General features: G+C 39.1%; 1 protein-coding gene across 3 annotated transcripts in view; it reads right to left on the reverse strand.

The window, feature by feature from the left end:
• Positions 1–25,568, reverse strand: part of LOC149278237 (myelin transcription factor 1-like protein) — a 64,920-nt gene extending 39,352 nt beyond the window's left edge. For 2 of the 3 annotated variants that reach the window (XM_089502182.1, XM_089502181.1), the window contains exons 1-4: positions 25,514–25,568; positions 25,300–25,333; positions 24,944–25,006; positions 5,044–5,387 (exon numbers count right to left, since the gene is read on the reverse strand). In XM_089502182.1, coding sequence (XP_089358308.1) covers positions 5,044–5,387; positions 24,944–25,006; positions 25,300–25,333; positions 25,514–25,568 — 496 coding nt within the window. The remainder of the gene's footprint in view (positions 1–5,043; positions 5,388–24,943; positions 25,007–25,299; positions 25,334–25,513) is intronic. The other variant, XM_089502183.1, reaches the window with a different exon arrangement.
• Positions 25,569–26,270: the final 702 nt, after the last annotated feature.

Raw genomic sequence — 26,270 nt, forward strand, 5'->3', positions numbered from 1 at the left:
AAAACATCGCTAGTTGCCCTTATTGCTTATAAAGAGGTTATGAGGGGCTATAACTGTATCAAATTTAATAGACTGCACGAAATCTATGCCGATTACATGAAATCCTCCAAAATTACATAACATTTTTGACAGGTACCATGCTTTAAAAGTAACATAAGAGAACAATATATGGGAATAAAATAATAATGATATATTGTAGACTTTCTTTAATAGATTCTACGGTCCCTTCGTTATATATCAATATAACAGCGCTGATTTTTTTACCATTAACTCTTAGCTGCCCATATGAATGGGGCAGCTTTCAATCCTCTAAGCATTGTCCCTTTGAAACTGTTTTGATTCTTCTATTTCTGAAGAGGTGGTATAATGCTGAAATGTTTGTTATTTCTTGTTCTCCACCTGCCATCATATCTACTGATAGGACCATTAAATCGACTGGTTAGTAAATTATTACCAAGTTTCTAAAATTAATTTAATCCCGAGAGTTTTTGGATGCCATAGACTGTTCCTAATTATACTCGTGTACTTATTTATTATGTTTTGTATTATACATCTTCTCTTTTAGTTTTCCTTTCCTGAAACAGGTTTGTATTCCTGAAACTTGGTAAATACAATTATAAATATGTATTCATACGTTCAGCTCAAATGTTTTTTTGATTACTGATGCACCCAAATATTAAAGAACATTTAAAAAAAAGAGGACATGCTCTTCAAGTTTTCCTCAAATTACTCATCCCCCAAATCATAGCAACAACATAGCATGTAAAGACTCCTCAAAAGCTTCAAAAAATAAAAGAGCTTAGCGCACCGTCCTAATTAAACTAGTTTTTGCAGTGCATTCATCATATGTATTAACATTAATGTAAATGCAATGTGTTGTATTAAAATTGAGAAACCTGCTTCAATATCTAGTTGCAGTACTTCAATCAGACTGAAGGGGGCATTGTTGCCTTTCTTTTGATCTGTACAGTTGAAGTTATATTATTCTAGAATCTGAGATGACCTCTTGTATGAATTTTCACACTTAACCATCCACACTGTAAAAACCTGATATGCAATATTCATCAATGTGCATTATCAAGATTAATTTGCAAATCAGAACTCTTAACATAATGCACATCGGAGTATTAAAGCAGTGGATTGGATTTTTACCAGTTCATCATTTTAACCCATGACATAAGCTGTTGACTGTATTGCACTTATACAGGGCCGGCCCTATAATGGGGCAGACTGGGGCAATTGCCCCAGGCGGCACTTTAGAAGGGGCGGCACTTTGCCGCCCCAAGCGCTTTTTTTTTTTTGAAGCGGAGGAGAGAGAGAGGGGCACCGAGTGGTTTTAGCTTACCCGCTCGGCGCCCCTCTCTCTCTCTCCTCTGCGGCGAGTCTCCCTGTTCGGTCCCGGTGCCGGCTTGTAATGCAGAGCGCCGGAAGTGACGTCAATTTCCGGCGCTCAGCATTACAAGCCGGCACCGTGGCAGAGCAGGGAGACTCGCCGCAGGACTGTTTAAAGGTAAGTACCGGGGGGGGGGTCGTAGATTATGCCGTCGGCGAAGTTTAAAATGCCGCCCCCCCCCCCCCCGGCGTCGGCGGGGGGGGGCGGCGTTTTAAACTTCGCCCCAGGCGGCGTTAAGTCTTCGGCCGGCCCTGCACTTATAACAATATTATATGCAACTTTTATATACTTATATTTTATACTTCTGATTTTCCATAGTATTATTTTTTTTATTCATTTGCATTCTGTCCTGTATCCTTTGCAGGAAATGGTTATAAATGTGTTGCTGTTATGCAAAAGCATCAATTTACCCTTTATCTGGCTGTAAATACTCCTTAGAAATGTAAAAAAATTATATTGACTTATATTTATTCTGGCATCTGCAGGGCAAATTATAGCATGTTTTTTATATGGTTTATAGCGCAAATGGGCTCTTAAGGATATTTTCATTACATTGCTATTAATATTTCTTAACTGTTCCCACAAAAATATTTTTTACAATAGGTGCAAAATTACATTCAAGTATATCAAACAAAAATGTGAATATGTATTTGCTAGACAGGTAACAATGGAAATGTATTGAACATATTGCATTAAAAAATATTTTACAAAAAAATTGTGTTACAGCCTCCTTGTTTTTCTCCACGGGGCAGGTTTGGCCACTCCAATTTTATGGACACTGGCACATCAGGAATCTGAGTGGATCGCACAAATGTGGCACTGCTGGGTTCATTTGGAGCCCATAAAGGGGGGTGAATATAGTCAAGGGAAGTGAAGCCAATACAGCTAGATTCACTGATAATGGTAAAATGGTCACTAATGCTAAAAATATGTTTTTAGACAAAGCGATATTGTTTCATAAAAACAATGAAGAACAAAAACAGACCATAAAATTATCAAATTATAACAGTGAAAAACAGGAGGCGAGACTTACGTGTTTCTAGGTTGCTAATAGATCAAGGGCTAGAACCCATGGCAGAATTTAACAGCATTGTAATAGTACAAATTAACAGCTATCTTAATCACATTATGACGTATATGGAATTTATTTATATTTGTTTCAGAAGATAGAGACTTGATCAAGAGTTTAGATTATTAGCAAGCTAACAACTATGCAAATCACTACAGCTTCAGTTCCTCCCAAGGCCAATGTGTGGGATTACATGTGAATTTGTGTGATGATGTCACTAAAATCACAGGGAATTGCTGGAAAGCAGTTATGCGCCAATGGACTTTATTTGCTGTTGTAGTACTAACATTACATATAACTCAAAAAACTCTCGCCTCCATCTTAAAAACATTGCCCACATCCGTCCCTTCCCAACACAGGATGCCACTAAGGCTCTTGTCCATGCCCTGATTATCTCCCATCTTGATTACTGTAACTCTGTCTTAGCCGGTCTCCCTCTTAACCGTCTCACCCCACTACGATCCACAATGAATGCTGCTGCCAGACTTATCTTCCTCTCACATGGCTTTACTAACGGCTCTCCCCTCTGTCAGTCTCTTCACCAGCTGCCTGTGCGCTTCAGGGTTCATTTCAAAATCCTCACTCTTACTTTCAAAGCCCTTCACAGCGGTTCCCCTCCCTACATCTCCTCACTCATCTCTAAATACACTCCTAACCAGTCTCTCCGCTCATCCAATGATCTCCTTCTATCCTCTCCTCTGATTTCTAGCTCTCATACATGCACATAGCACATTAACATTCCCCATATTCCTTTAGCTCACCTTTCCTAGTCCCTCTCCTGCAATACTATTACTAGTGTGGCTTTTACTAACAATGGCACTTCTACCTTTTACCTATTGTGTAATACACCCTAAAATCCCTCTAGACTGTAAGCTCGCTTGAGCAGGGCCCTCCTCACCTGAATTTGATGGCGCTATATAAAATAATAAATAATAATAATAAGTTATGTCCTTAAGACTCAGTGTGCCTTACATAGTGCCTCTACATTAAATACACAACAGGACTCTACTAAACCATTTGTTCACACAGGAACCTTAGCCTGTCTAACAGATTTCCTTGCTAATGGCAAGAACAAAGCTCTCCTGGAGTCATTGCTGAATTAAATCAAAGTAGTGCTCCTACTGCATCCATGGACGAGTGTTACATGCATGGACACGTAGCACAAAGAAACTGTGTTTCTCAGCAATTAGATTCCAAGACAACAAAGCTAACAGTTTAACAAACTTTGCATGCACTTGTTTTCTATGAATGTTTCATATTTTTGTAGATAATGTAGGAAATGTATATTCTGCAAGATCCCACAACAGCAGAACCCTTGTGTTTTTGAGAATTGCATTATTAACAGCAGAAATGGTGCAGAACAGTACAATATTTTCAGAAAATAGTTCACTTGAACTTATTGTCTTTTAGTATGTACCTGTCACAGCTGGCGAGTTATTTGCCTTTGGCTGTCAAATAGTCCTGGAATTGTATAACAAAGTCATTTATTCTTGGGAGTTTGGTCAGATGATGATGATGGCAGTAACCTATCACACTTCCAAAATCCCAGATTGTATCAATTGAATAGTGTTTAGTAAGAGGAATTTAAAAAATAAAGCAGGGCCTATGATTGTAAATGGATAATTAATTAATATTCTGGTATTAAATTAACCCCCATGGCCATAATTTTATATATTGGGGTTGGGGTACATTGGGGCCAATGTGACCTATGTCCATAAGAAGGAACATATGTTTCAATATATGTATATATGTTACAATATATATGTTACAATGCATCATCGCTGTTGGAGGTGTAAGATAAACTAATTTAACAAAACATTTACTTTTTAAGAGTGTGGCGATCACGAAAATACTACATTTTATAATTATCTCTTAAAGCATTATGACTCGTATAAGTATTACGATATACCAAATTAACCAAACATTTTCTTTTAGGAGACTCCAGTGGTGTTTTCTCCTTAGTCAATTGGGGTATTGGTTAATTAAAATATATATAAACAAAAACATAGACCATCTTCTTGCCTCTCCATGTCCATGAACTTTTTGAATGTATCTCTAAATCTTTAACATTATACAGTGATGTTTGTTCTTTGCATAATAACTTTTTTTTGCCATTTTTTGATTAACCACACTGCTCTAATATTAGTTTTTCTCTTTTTACAAATCCTAACATATGAAAGCACTGTCAATAATTGTATTTCGCTAGATTATTGGTAGTGTTTACGTATTTAAAAATATATGTATATATTGCAAACAAATAATTTAAAAGATTGTAAAATCTGACTCAGCAGAGATATGTCAGCAAAGCCTTCATTTTCTAGCAACAGGTTTGAGATTGTATAAGTCCCTTTAAATCACTTACGCGAAAAGTGTAGACATTCAGAGATAGGCTGCGAATAGTTAGCTTCCAAGGGTTTCCCTCATGTACAATAACTTACACTGGCAAGCTGTCCAATGTCCCATGCCTTGACCCCTTTTTAGCCCTATTATCAATCTTTAATTCCATACTAAATCAATGGACCTTTCCTCTCCAATACTGTAAATGCAAGATATTTCATTTCACAAATACCTTAATCATTACCTTGTTCTTCTTCCTCATCATCCTCTTCTTCATCTTCATCGTCATCTTCATCTATTTCATCTCCTTCTTCTTCTTCCTCCTCCTCCTCCTCCTCCTCTTCCTCTACTTCTTCTTCATCATCTCTTTCTACTTCGTCATCTTCCTCATCTTCCTGGTCATCATTGTCTTCTGAGTATTCATCATCCTCGCCTTTCTCATCCATCTCCTCTGTCCCGTCCGTTTCATAGCACTCATCTACAGAGGAGTTATCTGCTTTTGCAGAGAAGGATTTTCTTTTAGGAGCTGGCTCTTGTGGTTTATTATCTTGTGTTTTCCTCTTCTTAGCCAAAGGACAGCCATAAACACTAAAAAAAAATAAAAACAATAATAAATTGAATTTCATCATGAACATCATTCCTGTCCCTACTAGTTTTGATACATCAATTTTGTCTGACCGAATCTGCCATACTTGCAAGACAACTCCTTAATATGATATAACATAGCAGGTTAGTATCCTGAGCAGACAGAACTCATCAAAATAAAAAAAAAATGAGTGCATACCCCCAACACTTCAGATGTCCAAATCGGGACAAAAGAGCCCCCTCATGGGACTCAGCTTCAAAGTCGCAAAGTTGCCAAGTGGGGGCTGCAATGGGCATATGAGCTACTAACAGCACAGGCATCCATTGATTTTGAAGCTCTCTTCACTGGTCAGAGGATATCAGAGGATCTCCCCAACCGGTCCATGATGCCTACTGCATGCAAAAGCTGGAACTTGGAGCAAGAGCTCATACCAAATAGGCTAAAAAGTACATATTTTAATTTACAAATACAACCTTTTGTATTCTATTTACTTTAAAAGAAAATTATTATCAACATTTTAGTTGGCCTAGTCATTGTTTTACCACGTATTTATTTTGAATGTCCTACCACCTTGCTTCCACCATGGCTTTATACAATGTAAGATATTTACAGACAGTTTTCAGAAATGCTCGACTGAAAGAAAACTCAGTTTTGAACATTTAAGCCTTGGGGAAATTTTCATGACGGGAAGAAATACACACACATAGATGTCACAATAAGTTACTTCTGGTCCAACACGTTTGACATGGATCCCTCATCTGTCTGGGTTTACTTACTGCTGCCTCTACACAGGTTCCAGTTAGTCCTTTTGTGTCCATACATGTCATATTCATACTATATTTATATACTTTATTGGTTGATTAGGTTTTGGGTCTTGAAGAAAAAGTGCCTGAAATTATGCAATCATGGAGCTGGAAAAAAATTATTTTCTATATACTTTTATATTACCAGCCTGGCATGTTTTAAAAGATACACTTAGTCTAGTGTCCTTACAGAGGAGAGGTCTTAATGATCCCACTAAAAATAGTATCTTCGAAGGAGTGGTGTAGTATGTGTCTATCACTAAATAACTAATTTTCTAATCCTCAAAATAAAATCCAAAAAACAACCCTTCCAAACACCGTATTTATGAAATGATTAAAATATATGCGCAATTCCTTCATAATAGCTCCAAAAATCATTAATTAATCATAAGTAGACCTCATTAAATGTAAGGTCAGAGACCTCTGCGTTTCACATTGATCCATCCCTCAACTGACTCAAAATGACAGATCTGAGAAAACCAACAACCTCACGATACAGTCTGACTGATTAACAGATATACAGCAAGGGGCATAAATAGAAACCACATTACCCTGGTACAAAAATTGCCCTGGGCCACCAAGCAACATGTCCCACAGTGGTAGCTTTACCACTAAACAGTTTGCCAGTGCCAACTGTGTCCCAAAACATCTTGTCTGTGCCATCTTAGCCCCAAACAGCCTATCCGAGCCGTCTTTGTCCCCAGCTTGTCTAAGCTATCTTTGTCCCCAAACACATTGCCTGTGCCACCTTCGCCCCCCAAACAGGTTGCATTTGCCATCTTAGCTCTTAAACTGCTAGGATGTGGGACCTTGGCCTCCAAACTGCTTGCCTGCGTCTCCCTCCGTGCAGACTGATCCAGCATGCATGAAACAGATGTGATGTGACATTCTGCATGCTGAATCAGATTCAGACAGTGTGAAGGACTTTGAGAGATCATCCTGGTGCTAGCCACAGTTAGCGTATTTTGAAGGGGCAGCCCCCTTGAGTGAAGGGCAGCTGTGACCCCTGCGATCATGATTGTTAGGCCCCTGTACAGCAGTACTCACAGCTTAAAATGACATATTTTTGAAGTCAATTAATTTTTTCCTTCCAGGGAGAACTTTTCTTTCTCAATATCATGAATTTAGATTGCCCTCAGAAAAGATCTTACATACACTATAGGATACATGGATTTAAAAATGTATACAGCGGGTATGTAAAGTTCAAATTAGGACAAGCTGATGATAAATGTAAGTCTGCCTTTCTTTCCAGCCGCCAACTGCATATGTAGCTCATAAATATTTTCCCATACCAATAATTTTGCCAAATATCACCCGCTGTAACAGACAAAGGCAGATAGATGATGTAATTAATGAGCCTATTAATGATTTTGTTTAATTGCATAGAAGCTACATTTTCATATTTATTAAACCATCACATTAAATAATGTTTTTTTGTAGTATCTGTAGTAGTATAGAAACACCTTCATCACTAAAATGTTATCATTGAAAGAAATACCCAAAATACTGACAATAATGCATCAAATAATTCTTAGTATTTTATGATTCAGACACTAAGAAATTCCGATTTAATGATGCCTGAAAATGCTTACTGTGTATAAGCAATGTAAAAACAATTTCTGCCTTAATAGATTTTATTCTTTGATCTGACAGATTCCGTGTTACATTCCTGTTTTAATAAGTACCACAATGTATGACGTCTCCTCTGCATGTGTTATACTTTATTCTTCCTACAAAATGAGGTCTTAAATCCATGTCAAAAAAAAGCTTGAGTTCTTAGTGCACATATTAGCATCTTTCCTGGCAGTAGCGATAAATGCTTAAGATCAGGTTAAATATAATATTCTTATATGTAACAGATATAGTAAGCAGGGGGTGGGCATAGTCAAACACCAGAGACCCGGGAAGCAAGAATACCTGTTACAAAAAGAGGTTGACATTCACCTATTTAGCAAATCAAATGGGTGGCTACAGGATCCTTGTAATAACCAGAGAACAGCCATTGATATTTGCAGTATGAAGAATAATATGACATGGGCTGTTCCGTTGCATCATAAACATGTGTTCAGTGAAATTGAGGTAATAAAATAAGTGGCCTTTCGAAACACCATTATAATTATAGTAACCAGAGGCGTACCCAGGGCGGATCTGTATGTGTCACCCCACCCACACACACACCAAAAAATTAATGTTGGCAAGAATATTTATTTCACAAATTTGTATGTCAACTGAAAAAAACTAGGAATCTGAAAAAATTTATTAACTTATAAATAACTAACATTTACTGAACAGATATGGTACAGCGTAACTCCCCTCACAATACACGACGCCAGACATTGATGTGGTAGGCTTCTGCTCCTAAAACATCCTGCCTGTGCCCTTTAGCAGCCTACTTGTGCCAACGCTGCCCCTGAAACAGCCTGCCTGTCCCATTTCTGCCCCTAAACACTCACTCACTTCATTCATTCACACATTAAGCCTCCCTTACCCCCTTACCTCTCTTGCAGATTTCACCGGTCTGGGGGCCGGCCGAGCATCACTGGTGCCGTGCAGATGTCTATGTTGTCCAACTCTGGCTCGCAGCTTACTGCTGTGACGCCCACACAACGGAGGAAACTCTTTTCCCGCCCAGGGGGAACAGGAACCTGATCGATAAAAGGGTTTTCTCGCACAATGTGCGGGTGCCACAGCAGTAAGTAAGCTTGCGGGCCCGTGTTAGGCAGCCATCGTGGCACCGCCCCCCCCAATGAGTGGCACTCACATCAGACTGCCCACTTTTAGGTATGGTACTGATAGTAACTACTCTATCTCACATGCAAGAGGGTTTGGGATGAAAGGTGGAGGCTGCAGGGAAAAGGTCAAGTTAATCAAACATTCATCTAACTCATGGAGTTTAAAATAAGAAAGTAGGATCCCCATTGTCCCTCTATTAATTTTATTTTATCCTTTTTTTAACTCATCTACTGGTAAGCAGTCTGATTCTGCTAAAGAAATACAGCAAAAAACAAATGAAAACATCTTCTATGTTGGTGAAAGTGCAGGAAGTTATTAATGCAGAGTGATGTATCTTAGCTAGGATATGACATCATATCTCATCATACTGCAGTTTAAGGATGTGTGGTGGAAAGCAGGTTCATTATGGAGGGTGTGCCAGCCAGGCACAGTGCCCCATAGTAGCTCCCAGGTGACTAGATTACTTTGTTAATGTCCAGCACTCATGACACAATGTTAAAATATTTAAGTCCATCAATTATCTGCAGAATTACTAAAGTTCTAAAAAATATTTAATAGAAAAAAAATAATAATCATACAAACAAGAAGCAGATATATTAAGGCCTAGGCTGACAAGAATGTCCAGGTGGGGTGGCAGTCCTCCTGATGGAAAAATTGGTGTGCTGCTTACAATGGAGATCTCTGATCTCCCCAACCCCAACCAGTTGCCCTGGGTCAGGCTTAGGCAACACCAAGGGTATATAAGCCAATTATTAAAACCTCAAAACCACCCAAAACTCACTGAGTAGCTGACTGCCTATGGCTCTGACCTAGTAGGGGTCACCTCGACCAGTTGCTCATTCATCTTTAAAGCAAGTGCACACTGGAAGGGGTGCCAGAGACATAGTTTGTCTAGGGTGCTTGCAACCCTGGGACTGGCACTGAAAGCAAACACAATTAACTTAATAAAACTCGTTATTAGCTTATTAGAACGACCAAGGGGCAGAGATATATTTTACATACATTTTAATAGTATTGCTTTTAACATATTAGCAGGCTCCATACATCAGATACTATTGTACACTGGCATTAAATGAAGGCACTCTTCAGTTTACCTGCTTTTAGGCAGATGAGATTAATTTTGTAGAAAGTCTCTTTTCACATACATTAACAAGAAAGGTCAGTCAAGTAAAAACAGGAAATGGGAATGGCAGCTAGCAGATTGGAGGATAATTAAGGCTTCAGTCACTAAATGGAAGTGCGTGTTAGAATCTGGTACATTTACCTAGCTTGTTAGCATGGCAAACAAATAGAACTGGACATGTATTTGAAATGAGAGCATACTGAAGCATCTAGGGGTACATGAAATATATGATGATGTTAGAATTGGTTGATAAATAGCTTGTATGCCATTTTATACCCTGCAGCTGGTCTGTACTCCAGAAAAGTTGGTGCAATAAATGTCATCGATGCATCTTTATAATTGTCATAAGAAGCCATACTTTGGAGATGCTTCATGATGTAGCTCATGAAGCATCCCCAAAAATCCCCCAAAATTTTTAGTATATCATCATATAAACAGCGGGGAACACATCTGTAAGACGGGTGTATTCCCTAAACTACAAGCTTGAGGTAGTTTGCAGGATTGATGAACACTTCTAGTCCTTGACTTCCCTTTGCAATATGAACAATCCCAGTGAGCTTCTCCTGCAAGAAGGGCTGAACAATGTCTGCGTACCTTTCTGAAAGTCATCTCACTGATGTAACTATGCAGGGCTAGTGACTAATGTATTCTAATGATTTATAGTCCATAGTAATATCAGAGCATTAGAAAGTTAGTCTTCCATAACTCAACTTTAGTGAATGCAACTAAAAATCCAACTGGTCCATCAGGGCTTATTTGAGGTGTGTGGCATAAACCTTGAGTTTCTGCATGGCACTGTAACAACAAATGATGGAAAAAGATATCTGCCGTGCTAAAGGTTTTTTATTATTATAATGGCATGTTTATGTTAAAGTACTTACAGAGTTCTTTATTGAGGAGGCTGCCAGGAACATTATACTGACCCTTTAATGGTTAGTAACTCATTACCAAACCCTCTGGACAGAGGTGCAGTTTGTGCCCATCAGGACCAGATATTAAGTGAGAGATGTCACGAGGCTCCATTACAACACAAGCATCCAGTTAAAGACACACATGCTGAATGTCCTAGGAGGTTGAGCTCCTCTACAGTATATATATATATATGCTCCCATATCCAAGTACTCTCCTAAGCATTCTCACTGCTCCCATGACTTGCGTCTCCCTCCTACCATTACTACACCTACCTACTTGCGTATTCAGGATTTTGCATGTGCTCTTGAATTCTCTGCACTACCCTATTCTGTCAGGCAATTCGAGAACCGTACAATCTTCCCTCCTAATACCCTCAACCAGCATTCTAAAGAAGCTATCCCCCATGCCAACCTGCAAGAACAACATAGGGTTCTCCATACTGCACCAACTACAATTGAATCATCCACATCCAATCAGTCCTCTCCTACTGTCTCACTTCCCAACCAACAGATAGATTGTAAGCTTGCAAGAACAGGACCCTCTTCTCCTTCTGTATGTTTTAACATGTGTTAGTGTTATTGCCATTGAATTTGTAAAATATTTTCCATATTGTTCCATATTGTAACAGTGCTAGGGAATCTGCTGGCGCTATATACATAATGGTAATGTGAGGCCATTAGAAGATCAATTATCAGTCATAGTAAATCTAGATATACATACTGAGATATACAGAAAAACAAAGATTTGATATTTATAAAAGTATAGTTCACATAAACCACTTGAAAATATATATACTGTAAGGTTTCCTTTGAAGAAATATTAATTACACTAAGCAAAACAGAATAAAAAATATAAGTTTTGATCACATTTACATATTTGAACCAGAGCTTGTTCTATTGTCACATCAGCCACAGACTCTGAGCAGAGACAAATTATGAAAAAAAAAAAATGATAATATCCCGCTAAGTCTCCATTCTTACACCAAAGGACATGCAGTTCTAAATGAGATCTTCCAGTGCTCATCACTAATGAATATCCTGGTAGGTAATATAACGCTAGCTAATAACGTGTTTAACCCCTTCGTGACAAAGGCTGATTCTATTTTTTGTACCCTTCGTGACAATGGCTGTTTTATCGTTTCTGCGGTGTTTGTGTTTAGCTGTAATTTTCTCTTAACCCATTTACTAAACCCACACAAGTTATATATTGTATTTTTTCAGGACAAGAAGGGCTTTCTTCAGACACCATAATTTTTTATATATGATGTAATTTTCTATAATAAAAATAATAAAATATGACGAAAAATTGAAAAAAAAAAAAATTTTCTCACTTTTATTTGAAAAATCTTTTATTCATCATAAAAAACTACTGAAAAAACCTGCTAAATAGATTCTACTATTTGTCCCGAGTTTAGAAATACCCAATGTTTTTATGTTTTTTTGCTTTCTTCTACACGTTATGGGGCAATAAGTACAAGTAGCGTTTTGCTATTTCAAAACCATTTTTCTCTGAATCTGGTAATTCTGTCTCCATGTGGTATTTGGGGCATCTTTGAAGCCAGCAAATTAAATTTACCCCACCAAACCATATATTTTTGAAAACTAGACACCCCAGGGTATTTTAGATGCTGATAGTTTAACCCTTTCCATGCACTAATCCTACCACCAACCCTTGTCAAAGTTTGTGATAGTAATTGTTTTTGCTGTTTTTTAAACATACTTTGTACTTCAGGTGTAAAATTACAGCTCCTGGTATGTTGTTGCTGTCACACAACACCCCGATATGTGTTCAGCAACATCTCCTGAGTACATTGATACCCCACATGCATGGGTTTGTCAGATTGTTTGGGGGCAAAAGGGCCAAATTTGGAACATGCCTCCTCAGCCGTATACCGCTGCATGGCAACAATTGCAGCAAAAATAGTGGGGAAGGAAAGGGTTAATGGCTCTAATAAAAAAAATTTAAAAAACCCTAAAAAAAAAAAGTAAAAAATAATGTAAAAAAAATGAACCCCAAAAACAATTGCCACTATGCAAGATCACTGTTTATGCAGTGATCAATGGCAATGAAGGGGTTAATATTAAATGGGTGGCTCTTATAAGAGCCTTTGGATCAATATATATATATATATTATTGAGAATACCTGAAAACACACTGATCTGTCTCTCTCCCTCACTAGAAGCAAGTGAAGGAGGGAGGCAGATCCAATACTGATCAAAGGCAATGTTTAGAAAACATTGCCTTTGATTTAGCAAATCATGATCACTCTTATGAGTGATCTGACCACTAGGGGTGTTATTCACTGGATGTCCATGACATCCAGCAACACCCCCCCCCCGATGATGACAGCAGGCTCGCCCCCGGCTTGATGGGCGCCGCCATCTTGAAACACCGCATGTGTTTCGAAGACGCCGGCACCGGGAAGGTAAGTTGAGCATTTAGGAAGCGATCGCGAGTCGCTTCCTTTGCTAAACAGGTGTTGCAAAGATGCCTCGATACTGAGGCATCTTAGCAACACCAGCTAAGCAAAGGAAGCGACTCGCGATCGCTTCCTAAACCCGTTTTTCGGCGGCGGGCGCCGCCATGTTTGAAAGACGTGCAGTCTTTCAAACATGTTTTTTTATTTGCTCCTAGGAGCGATCGGGGGGGGCCGGGAATGTTTTTTTTGGTGTTGCTCAATGCCTCGATGTCGAGGCATTAGAGCAACACCGTTTGAGTGAAAAAATCGATCACGGATCGATTTTTTCACCCGTTTAAAGACGTGCCGGTCCTGGCACGTCAATTGTCATAATCGTCACGATTTTCGGTGACGTGCCCGGACCGGCATATGTCATCAAGGGGTTAAAATAATACTCAGGCCTTCTGAAAAATAAAATAAATTTTTTAGCCTAGGTTTGAAAGAAGAATAGCAAATGCTTAGGGAATGATGTAAAAAAAAAACCACAAATTGCAAGAAAAATATTCATTTTTCCAAACACATTATGTGCTAAAATACTGAGGTCCTGACAGTGTGTACAGAATTCTTTATGAATATCCCACAGAGCGCCCTGTTGCAAAGGAGCCATACATTAATTAGAGCATTCAGCAGACACTGCAATGTGTTACACTCATCCAAGTGAATCCTCATTTTTCACACACAGCGCCGTACTAATTAAAATCAGCTTTGCAATTAAATGTGGAAAATTGTGTTCTATTTTTGAACGTGGACTTAGAAGAGAAAGAGTGTATTTATTTTTAGGAAATTTTTTTATTTTGATGCAAATGACTATTCCATCAAAGTGAAACCTGCAAAAAAAAAAAAAAAAAGAAAGTATGAAAACCCCTCTCTCCCTCCTTCTCGGAGTCTTCTCGGTTGCAAGTTGCAATGCTTCACTATCTCTCTGCCAATACCTGGCCCTGTTCCAATGCTTTTAGTGAGTGCTATCTGTCAAGGCATGAATAATACAGCCCCAAGGCTGTCGGCTGAATCCAAATGAGGCATACATCAGGAAGAAAAGCACTCGACTTTAGCTCCAGAACATGCTCCTGCGAAGACAGGCAATTATTCACCCACGGCTGCAGCCATGGCAATCAAGCTGGTGGGTGAAAAGGTATACGACATTGGGAGGGGAGGGGGGAAAGGATCAAGAAGTTCGATACAACAAACCAGATAAGAAGGGAAAAAATCCTAATGAAGGCAATATAAACCTAATAGGTTACCATATACCATTTTCAGATTCATAGAGTTAATGTGCTTTGATTTGCCAGTAAGGCTTGCGATTAAACCACTCACGTGTCATACACATTACCTAGCTCACCTGAACAGGTATAAGTAGAAAAGAGACTAAAAAGAAATTAACGGATGCACCTAGGCTTTATATTTTTCATGTTAACATTTTTTCATCAAAAATGCCTGAAATATATCATATTAGTTAGTTCTTGTGAAAAAAAACCAAACTTCTATTTTTTGTATTTGTAAAAAAAAAATGCATTTTTAAATGTCTTGGAAAAAGGTATGTCTCGTGAAGCAAGTCCACAGAAAATGAGAAAACAGATAACGTTGCCAAAGGCGAGATAAATTATGTGAAATCATGTTATTAACTGGAATAGTTCAAAAGCAACATTGTCAAACACTGCCAACAACAGGCGGCCCTGATTGCTTTGTTTTCTGGAAACAAACTAATACCAAAACCTACACCAGATATTAAGTATGTTTCTTGTAAAGTTCTTGCAAAAATACACACTTAAAGATGAATGCATTTTATATTATTCATTAGGCAGATTGCTGGTTGCAGTCTGATACCAGGGCAGTCATTACCTATCCTACATATACATATAGAATCTACATATACTATATATATGATATAATATATCATATTCTAACTATATAACTCTAAACCCCTCGACAGCTCTACCAAAGATACATAAGGATTTTCTCTGCTTTCTATGTCTTTAGTTTCTTGCTTCTCAACTTTAATTACCATTAGCTGTCTGACTACTTGTTGCCATGGAAGCCTATATCCCAAATAAATTTTTACTATATATAAAATGCAAAATTCAGGACATATATATATTCTTGGACAATCTTTAGCACTTTGAGCCTCCTGGGAAGCCAGACCAATGTTCATAGTTTAATGGGAGATATATTCCATGATTACCAAAGCAATGCAATCTGGAAATAAAGCATATTGCCCTCAAATAGGCAACCCTTATTTGTACCTCTGCTTTCTCAACTTTTACGTGTCACAGTTCTGATCATCATTGTGCCTGAGGGTTATGGAAGTTTAAGTGTGCATTTTATTATAGAAAAATAAACTCCCTTCACCCTATGGGTGGAAGGTGTCTTCCTCAGAGGCCTGGGAGTGTAAGGGTTCTTCACAGTATCTTAGCTGTTCCTAGCACTGCACTCGTCCGGACAGAGTGTTCTGCTGTTTTTCCTTCAATCTGTTGGAGCCACTCACCCAGCTCCGAGTGCACCTATGACCAGTGGGACCACATTGGCCTTCACTCTCTACATCTTCTCTATTTCTTCTTTAAGACCCTAGTAATTCTCCAGCTTCTCATACTCATACTCCTTCTTCCTGATGTTGCTGTCACTTGGCACCGCTACATCTATCACCACTACTTTCCTCTGGTCCTTGTCTACCACCACGATGTCACGTTGATTGGCCAATACCTGCTTGTCCGTCTGGATCTGGTAGGATCCTGGGATCTTAGCCCAAATTTCTGTGGAATCTCTATGGGAGGGTTTCGCCCATATTCTGTGCAGATGTTCCTGTGCACAATGCCAGCTACTTGGTTGTGCCATTCCTGTGAGCATCTTTCATCCTGCCACTATGTGTTGGACTGTGTCCAACTGCATAGCACAGCCCAGACGCAAGGACACCCAGAAGATATACAGTGAAGGAATATATGTCTTTGTCGCCCACTGACAAAGACATGATCAGTCTATAATTTTAATGGTAGGTTTTTTTGAACAGTGAGAGACAGAATAACAAAAAAAAAATCCAGAATAATGCAAATAAGCTATACATTGATAAGTATTTCACCCTTTTGCAAAACATGAGTTAGTACTTGGTGGCAAAACCCTTGTTGGCAATCACAGAGGTCAGACGTTTCTTGAAGTTGGCCACCACTCCTCTTTGCAGATCCTCTCCAAGTCATTAAGGTTTCGATGCTGACGTTTGGCAACTCGAACCCTCAGCGCCCTCCACAGATTTTCTATGGGATTAAGGTCTGGAGACTGGTTAGGCCACTCCAGGACCTTAATGTGCTTCTTCTTAAGCCACTCCTTTGTTGCCTTGGCCGTGTGCTTTGGACCATTGTCATGCTGGAATACCCATCCACGACCCATTTTCAATGCCCTGGCTGAGGGAAGGAGGTTCCCACCCAAGATTTGATGGTACATGGCCCCATCCAACATCCCTTTGATCCTCATCCTCCAAACAGTGCGAGTTGAGTTGATGCCAAATAGCTCGATTTTGGTCTCATCTGACCACAACACTTGTACATGTACATCTACATGTGCCTTCTTGAACAGGGGGACCTTGTGGGCGCTGCAGGATTTCAGTCCTTCATGGCATAGTGTGTTACCAATTGTTTTCTTAGTGACTACGGTCCCAACTGCCATGAGCATTGACAATATCCTTCCGTGTAGTTCTAGGCTGATTCCTCACCGTTCTCATGATCATTGAAACTCCACGAGGTGAGATCTTGCATGGATCCCCAGACCAAGGGAGATCGACCGTTATCTTATGTTTCTTCCATTTGTAAATAATCGCACCAACTGTTGCCACCTTCTCACCAAGCTGCTTGGCGATGGTCTTGCAGCCCATTACAGTCCTGTGCAGGTCTACAATCTTGTCCCTGACAAACTTTGTACAGCTCTTTGGTCTTGGCCATGGTGGAGAGTTTGAAAAAAGCTGAGATTAGGAGCACTCCCTTTAAGAGAGCGCCGTCTTGCAGATTTATAGGGGATCAGATACTTATTTCAAATCAATTTATCTTATTTTAAATGTGTTATTCTGGATGTTTTGTTGTTGTCTCACTGTTCAAATAAACCTACCATTAAAATTATAGACTGATCATGTCTTTGTCAGTGGGCAAACGTACAAAATCAGCAGGGGATTAAATAATCAATAACTTTCTTTTACTGTATAATACAAATATATATATACCAAAACATTCACACACAAATCTCTGCTTGCAGGCTTTTATTTTAATGTACTCTAGCTCACATGCCATGAAGAGCTAGGTACAGCTATATGATGTAACTATACATTGTGCATTATGATTTTATACATTCTTGTAGGAGAAACTAACCCAGCTAGTCCCTTTTGAAGTGATGGAATGTTCCTCATTGCAACTCACATGTAAATTTATGGTGCACTGAGCAGATCCCAGAACTCTGCTCTTCTGTGGTTTTTGACATGATAATCTTATATAATCAACTCCTCAAGAGTATTAAGTTAATTCTCCAAAAACAAAACCATTTAACAAAAAAAACCAAGCATCTGATCTATCACCAGTATTTCCTTACTTTAAAATACAATTCATTCTGCACACACACTGCCCTGCTTATATTAAAGTTAGGTCTGTATGTGCTCTTGTTACGACCTTGACTATATTTATGCGCAGTAATGATGTCATCATCAATGTCTTTTTGTCAGAGCAGATGAACAAGATCTTTCTACCTGCTTTGATAATTTAATTCCACAATCCATTAATTTATTTATTTTAGGGCTCTTTCCAATTTCATATTTTTGTGAACCATTGCCAAGCAATTTCCAAGGGATGCCTATGAAATGAATTATATAGTTACAAAGTGACACTGCCTAAGCATGCATCAGTAACTCTGAGAGGGATATGCTACCATTTTTGGATTTCTTTAGTTCTTTGTTAATAGCCACATATTAATGTAATATTAAATCATCTGGTTCTATGCACCCTTGAAAATCTTAAATTGACTATTACCATTTGTGTGCAACATATACATGGCCACACAAGTCTAAATGTTAAATCTCATCAAACTGACCTATCCAAGCTCTTATTGCTCTATGAAGGTATACCCAGTGGCATATTCTGGTCTACACAGACTAGGCCTAGGGCAGCAGTTCTTGGGGGGGGGGCAGAGTCCCTCTGCCCCATAATGGAGGACAGGTCATCCTATTGGGTTATCGGGCTCCGCAGATTGCCTTTGAACAGGCCATATACGCTATGGAGCACATTGCTACCTATGCTACCAATGGTATTAATGATGTCATTGCTGTTATTATTATCGTTATCAACAATCCCAGCACTTAGCATAGAGGACAGTGGTCGCAGAGGTACATGAGGCTAGGTCAGTCCTAGGGCAGTGTCCAGCCATCATATGCCACATATACATCATTTAGTGTTAGGAAGCAGCCCTTAGGAAGCAGACATTCTATAATGTCACTTTTAATATAAATCCGTCACACTATTTAAAAAAAATGTGGGGCATAAATAATGTCTGCTGATTAAAATGGACAGTAATTACAGTAAATGTAATGTTTATTCATCAGAAAATAACCATTGCTCTCATATATTAATATGCAAGAACGTTAAATATTGTGATACAAAAATAATAATTCATATCACCTGTCAGGAGGTCAGTAAGTAAATGTTAATATTAAATGTGTTAAATATGCACCCTTTTTATATTATTACTATGCATTTTATAGTGTTAATTAGATTATAATAATAATAGAGCTACAAAAACGTCTGAATCAGAAAAGCTATTGGGTTTATCAGTGTACTAACCAAAATCAAAATCAAATTACCCCATAAGTATGGATATTTCACTGGTTGCTATGGTGATAAGGCCACTTTTCAAATATTCCACCAGAACTGCTACTCATAGATCATCCTTTTTTGTATAATAACAGAGGCTTAAATGAGGAAGGATCTTGCGTTAAAGCAAGTTTTGGAGTCCCTGTCACTGTTATTATTATTAGACTTCTGCATTCGTCTTCGGGCGAACATGAAAATGAACACGAAGAGTGCGTTTTCGTGTTCGTTCCGAAGACATGAAGAAGAGAAGACAGTGCCGGTAAAACGTAGGCGAAGACGAAGACTCACACACGAAGAATCTTCGCCTTCGTCTACTATTCTCCCCGGTCCCTTCCCCATCTAACTTACCTTATCTTCACAGCATCGCGGGAGTTGACTGAAGTGGAAATCCGCAGGTTCTTCGTCAGGGGTTACAGGGCAGTGTGAGTGAGCCTATTGGTCACCTGCAGGGTCTTCCTCTGGCCTCAACCAATTGGTTGATGCCAGAGGAAGACCCTGCAGGTGACCAATAGGGCTCACTCGCACGGCCTTTTTAACTTCTGATTTTCGCTCCCGTTAACCCCTGCGATGCTGCGTTGGATAACGGGAGCAGAAATCCGTAGGGTAAAGGACTGTGCAAGCGACCAATAGGCTCACTCGCACGGCCCCTTACCACTAGTTGCTAGGCAGAAAAAAAAAATAAAGCAACCTGGGACCCTGCTGCAACAGTTAAAAGTCCGTGCCAGCGACCAACAAAGTCGCTGGTACGGACATTTAACTTAGCATAAATACCGTATTTGCTCGATTATAAGACGACCCTGATTATAAGACGACCCCCCAAAATTTGAATATTAACTTAGGAAAAAAAGAAAAAGCCTGAATATAAGACGACCCTAAAGGAAAAAAGTTTTACCAGTAAATGTTAATTCATGTAAACTATTTTTTTTAAATAAAAGCTATGATTGAGAAAAATATTTTTTTTGTTTTTATTTCCTTGTATTTTCCAACCTGTCCCCCAGTTACGCACATCTGCCCCCAGGCTTGCCACACCAATATGGCACTGTGGCCCATGATATGCCTTTTAACCCTCTATATGCCACTGTGCCCCATGGTATGCCTTTTGACCCCCTATGTGCCACTCTGCCTCCAGAAATGCCTTATACCCCTATCTCTAGATTGTAAGCTTGCGAGCAGGGCTCTCTCCACCAAATGTATCGGTTTGTCTTAGTCTGTCAATTCTTGTCTTGTCATATCCCTTGAATTTATGTATTGTATTAAGCGCTGCGTAAACTGTTGGCGCTATATAAATAAAAGATAATAATAATAATAATAATAATATCCCATTCTGGCATTTAGGGGGTTAAAATGCATATTATGGGGCAGAGTGGCATATAGGAAGGTATAAGGCATTCCAGGAGGCAGAGTGGCATTAAGGGAGTTAAAAAGCATTGTATAGAGCACTCTGCCTCCAGAAATGCCTTATATCCCTATATGCCACTCTGGCATCTAGGGGGTTAAAAGGCATATTATGGGGCAGAGTGGCATATAGGGAGGTATAAGGCAATTCAGGAGGCAGAGTGCTCTATTAAATGCCCCTTTAACGTCACTCTGCCCCCTGAAATGCCTTATACCTCCCTATATGCCACTCTGCCCCATAATATGCCTTTTAACCCCCTAAGTGCCAGAGTGACATATAGGGGTATAAGGCATTCCAGAAATGCCCTATGCCCCCATTTAACACACACGCGCACACACACTTACTAGTGCTTCCAATTTCCTGCTGTATTGCCGGGGCAGCGGGTTGACGTCTCATTCTGCTGCAGCCGGAAGGAGGTGGAGTTAGCAGCGGGGGTTTGTCTGCGTCCGTCGCGGATACCTTCCCCGGCTGTCAGAGATCAGAGTTCCCCAGTGCGGGTGAACTCTGATCTCTGACAGCCGGGGAAGGTATCCGCGACGGACGCAGACAACCCCCGCTGCTAGCCCCACCTCCTTCCGGCTGCAGCGGACGTTGCCTACGCGGATCGCGTAGACGTCAACCCGCTGCCCCGGCAATACAGCAGGAAGCACCGGTAAGTGTGTGTGTGTGGGGGGAGACAGGAGGATCCAGGTCCCCTGCAGCGGTGCGGGGGATTTGGATCTTAGTCTCCTAATCAGACCTCTATTTGAGGTCTGATTAGAAGACGACCCCGATTAGAAGACGAGGGGTATTTTTCAGAGCATTTGCTCTGAAAAAAACCTTGTCTTATAATCGAGCAAATACGGTAACTTACTATAACTTTGGACACAATGCTGCCCTCTGTTGGTTTTACATTAAGTAGCATATGCTTGAAATCCAAATTTATTATGCTACTCAATGTAAAACCAACAGAGGGCAGTATTCTGTCCGAAGATATATTAGCCATATGTGGCAGTGTGTTCATTTTCATCTATTAATTATTTAAATAAAATATATCCCCATGATCCGCTGGTCTCCCCGCTGCAAGAGTTAAATGTCCGCACTCGCGGACAATAATTCTGTCGAACTTGCAAACTCTTTTTTTCTATTTATTTTGGGGTTTTTTGTATTAAACTGTTAGACGAAAGCATCATGGGAATGTATTTTATTTGAATAAATGCAAATGAGCACACTGCCAAATATGGCTAATATATGTTCGGACAGAATGCTGCCCTCTGTTGGTTTAACATTAAGTTGCATAATAACTTTGGATTTCTTTCAAGCATATGGAACAATGCTACTTAATGTAAAACCAACAGAGGGCAGCATTCTGTCTGAACATATATTAGCCATATATGTTCGGACAGAATGCTGCCCTCTGTTGGTTTTACAATAAGTAGCATTGTTCCATATGCTTGAAAGAAATCCAGTTATATTATGCTAGTTAATGTAAAACCAACAGAGGGCAGCATTCTGTCCGAAGACATATGGCTAATATATGTTCGGACAGAATGCTGCCCTCTGTTGGTTTTACATTAAGTAGCATTGTTCCATATGCTTGAAAGAAATCCAGTTATATTATGCTACTTAATGTAAAACCAACAGAGGGCAGCATTCTGTCCGAACATATATTAGCCATATGTCTTCGGACAGAATGCTGCCCTCTGTTGGTTTTACATTAAGTAGCACAATAAATAACTGGATTTCAAGCATTTGGAACAATGCTACTTAATGTAAAACCAACAGAGGGCAGCATTCTGTCCGAACATATATTAGCCATATGTGGCAGTGTGCTCATTTGCATTTATTCAAATAAAATATATTCCCATGATCCTTTCGTGTAATGGTTTAATACAAAAACCCCCCAAAATAAATAGAAAAAAAGAGTTTGCAAGTTCGACAGAATTAATGTCTGCGAGTGCGGACATTTAACTCTTGCAGCGGGGAGACCAGGGGATCATGGGACTATATTTTATTTAAATAATTAATAAATGAAAATGAACACACTGCCACATATGGCTAATATATCTTCGGACAGAATGCTGCCCTCTGTTGGTTTTACACTGAGTAGCATAATATTCTGCCCGAGAATAGATTAGCTATATATGGTAGTGTGCTCATTGGTCACCAGCAGGAGGCCCCCTGCTGGCGACCAATAGAGTTGCTGATACGCACATTTAAACTACTGGCGCCAGAGCTGCTGCGGTACGCGTTAACCCCGTATTAATGTCATATCCTGGTGCTCTGACCTAATAGGCTTCTAAGCTGTCACAGTGAGATTTGATCAAGGTCTATTTTCCAGATGCACAGAGCTCAATGGCTTCCATAGCACAGTGACCTGGTCTATGGAGATCCTTTGATCTCCTCAACTGGTCTTGATCACCAATGCTTTGCTAAAGTGGGACAGTTTTGGGCTGCAGCACCTCAAAGTGACGTATGGATAAAAACCGTTCAGTCTATCCAGAAGAATATTTATTTATATATATATATATATATATATATATATATATATAAAACCCAAAACCAACATACTAGCTATTCAGTTATCCAGAGCTCAATTATGCCAGCTCACTTAAGAGATGTGATCAGCACAGGTTGGCATTTTGGATCATATGACTCATGCCTTCTAATATATGATACTAGAAAGTTTGTACATACCATCACCCATTTTTTCCTTTTGTGTTGTTTATGTATGAACCCTTAATATATCTATATGTATTAAGGGGTATTTTACTTATAGTTCCGGATTCTCCATGGATACTCCAAAGTCTCTTAGTGACTACTATACAAACTTGTAACATAATCTCTCTAACAATTTAGAGTTTCCAAGTGCCTCACCTATACAAAACATTGTAATGCAGACAATACACCAGAGGATTAAAACTACTGCTGATCAATCCCTTAGGTTAAAGTACAAATGTGTACTCTAGAGTGTTGCCATAGTAAAGCAACAGTAGATTCAATTGGTAGAGATTGTGCCAAGTTTGGAAATCTTCAGACCCCAATTTAAGGTACAATGTGCCATGAGTTGGCACCTATACTGTTCGAGAGGCCAATTAAAATTGTTATTTAAATTGTTAACGAAGTCCTTGGAGCTTCAGTTGTGCGCATTATTCTTTCTCATCTGCATTTTCCCTTGTTTGTTTCTGTTAATCAGATATTAAATTAGTTTGAGGAAGACTAAGTAAGAGATCGATTTCCCACCTGGCATTATTGGCGCATGCCACGGCATGTAAGTTTTAAAGAGTGTCTGGGTGGCAAAAGTCACATTGGAAAATATAAAGATATTTTGATGCCTTTTTTTTAGCATATTCTCAATTATTGTAGTTACTTTTTCCCCTACAGGACATAAGTTTAGAGATGTGTTATCAATGATCATTAAAAGCAATTGTAGACTCCTAATTGTTGTCTACAGAAAATGTGGATTTGTACATTCCAATTACATAAAAATAAGTTACATGCACTAGCTATATGATGCATTTGTGCATTTTGCAAATTTTTTCAAGGAATTTAGAAAGAAAAAAAAAAAAAAAGTAGAGTGCATAGGACTTGCATGCGTACAGATTTGCATTGGAGCCGGCACACAGTATTTGCACAGCACAATGCATTTTATAATATTATTTTCTGAGTATAGGTATTGTGTCTGAATTTCTTAGCACTCATTAAATGGAAGTGGGAGTTGCCTCAAACTACACCTATTGCTGAACAATAAGGTGTAACATTTTCACCTATCCATTCTGCTAACAATAATATCACGTATTGGTGATCAGCATATGCATGCTCCTTCCTACCATGTCACAGAATGGTTTGTGTAAGACCCAGACACAGAGCATTCTGGGATATAGCAGGAGGCAGTCTGCATGAGCGATCATTCATGCGCAGCACCCAGGAAGCCATATTGGGAGAAAAAAAAACCCAGGAACCAACAACTTTCAGGTTTCAAGATTTTACAAGCACAATGTATATAAAGTCATACTTACCTGTAGTTAAGTCATATAATTATATGTAAGTGTAATTATTGTTAAAATCAATAATGTGATTTAATTCAATTTCATTATCTAACATGGGTTACTTCAACTGCATTACTAAGCAGCAGCGGGGTTCAATACTAACCCTGCGACCATCAGATGAGCCGATGTGCCATCATGCAGAAACTCTGCATAACACCGGGACGGGCGTCCAGAAAATCTATGACTATTCCTTGCAATGTTTATTTTCAGGGGGTTCGCAAGAGGAAATGTAGTAGTATGCGTCATATAAGTAAATGTATATTTTTATAATTACCTTCTATGTCTTGCATATTTACCACTAACATGGCCACTCCCATCACAACCAGGAGTTGGACAGCTGCAAAAAACATAATTTATATGAGAAGAGTGACTGCGGTTTCCAGAGTCTAAAAAATAATAGGTGAATTAGAAAAGTGGAAGGCAAACAAGACAGAGATGTGATTGAATGGGAAAAAAAGAGGCAATGCCATATCTATTTTATTAGCAGCTCTCCAGAGAATTAATTTTAGCAAAGCAATAGGCCACATGAGCAAGCCGGCAATAAACTCGAAAAAGTGCATAATACCCATTAAAAGGTCCAGATTTTCAAAGTTGCTAATGGGGGATACATTTTCCACTTAGTGCACTAACCTGAAAAGCTCTTGTATAGCTGGTTCCACAGGAACTGTAGAGAAATGGAAAACATATAAAAATGTATCATCTATCATCAGAATGCCTCTGCTGACGGAAATTAGCCAAAATATTATGTAGAGGCAAGGGTCAGAATGACTTGTGAAAAGGGATTCTGAAGGTCATTCGCTGATTGGAAGCCTTGAGTGATTTAGTGAAGCAAAAAAAAACCTACCTCGAACACCTTTGGACCGTGTGCGATGACGCTTCTCATCTGTATCCACCTCCATCTGGGAATAGATTAGCAGGCAGTGAACATTCTCATGCTTCATGCCCAGACTACCAATGTACTGTCTGGTGCAGACGCTCACATAATCTTTCCATTCTATTAGGGTAGCACACACTTCTACGTGTGACGGTCTTAATAATCGTATTAAGTACAGATTAATACTTCATATTTTCATCTTTACATTTACGTAGCAAAGAATATAGCACTTTGATATATCCCATTTATTAACAAAAACAGAAATTACAAAATTGTGAATTATGCTTTCATAAATAAACATGTTAATAGTTTTTTTAATCATTTCACAAAATGCAAAGTGAATAAACAGAAGACAAATCTAAATCAAATCAATATTTGGTGTGACAAACAGCATCAATTCTTCTAGTTACCCTTGCACAAAGACAGGGCTTCTGGTAGGCATAAAGTTAGGTATATGATTACAAAATTATACCAAACAGGTGCTAATGATCATCAATTTAATATGTAGGTTGAAACACAAACTGATATAGAAAAACAGTGGGATACTGGTATACCTATCTACTGTCTGGAGAAGTCTGGTCAGAAGTGGTCTTCATGGAAGACTTGTGGCCAAAGAGCCATTCCTCAGATGTGAAAACAAGTCTAAGCGTTTCAACTATTCATGAAAACACACAAACTGGGTTGCAGAAAGGTTACAGCAGGCGCTCTGGACTGATGAGTCAAAATT

This window comes from Sceloporus occidentalis, unplaced genomic scaffold (genome assembly GCF_023333645.1).
Source record: "Sceloporus occidentalis isolate IW3139 unplaced genomic scaffold, rSceOcc1.0.p SCAF_197, whole genome shotgun sequence".
Lineage (NCBI taxonomy): Eukaryota > Metazoa > Chordata > Lepidosauria > Squamata > Phrynosomatidae > Sceloporus > Sceloporus occidentalis.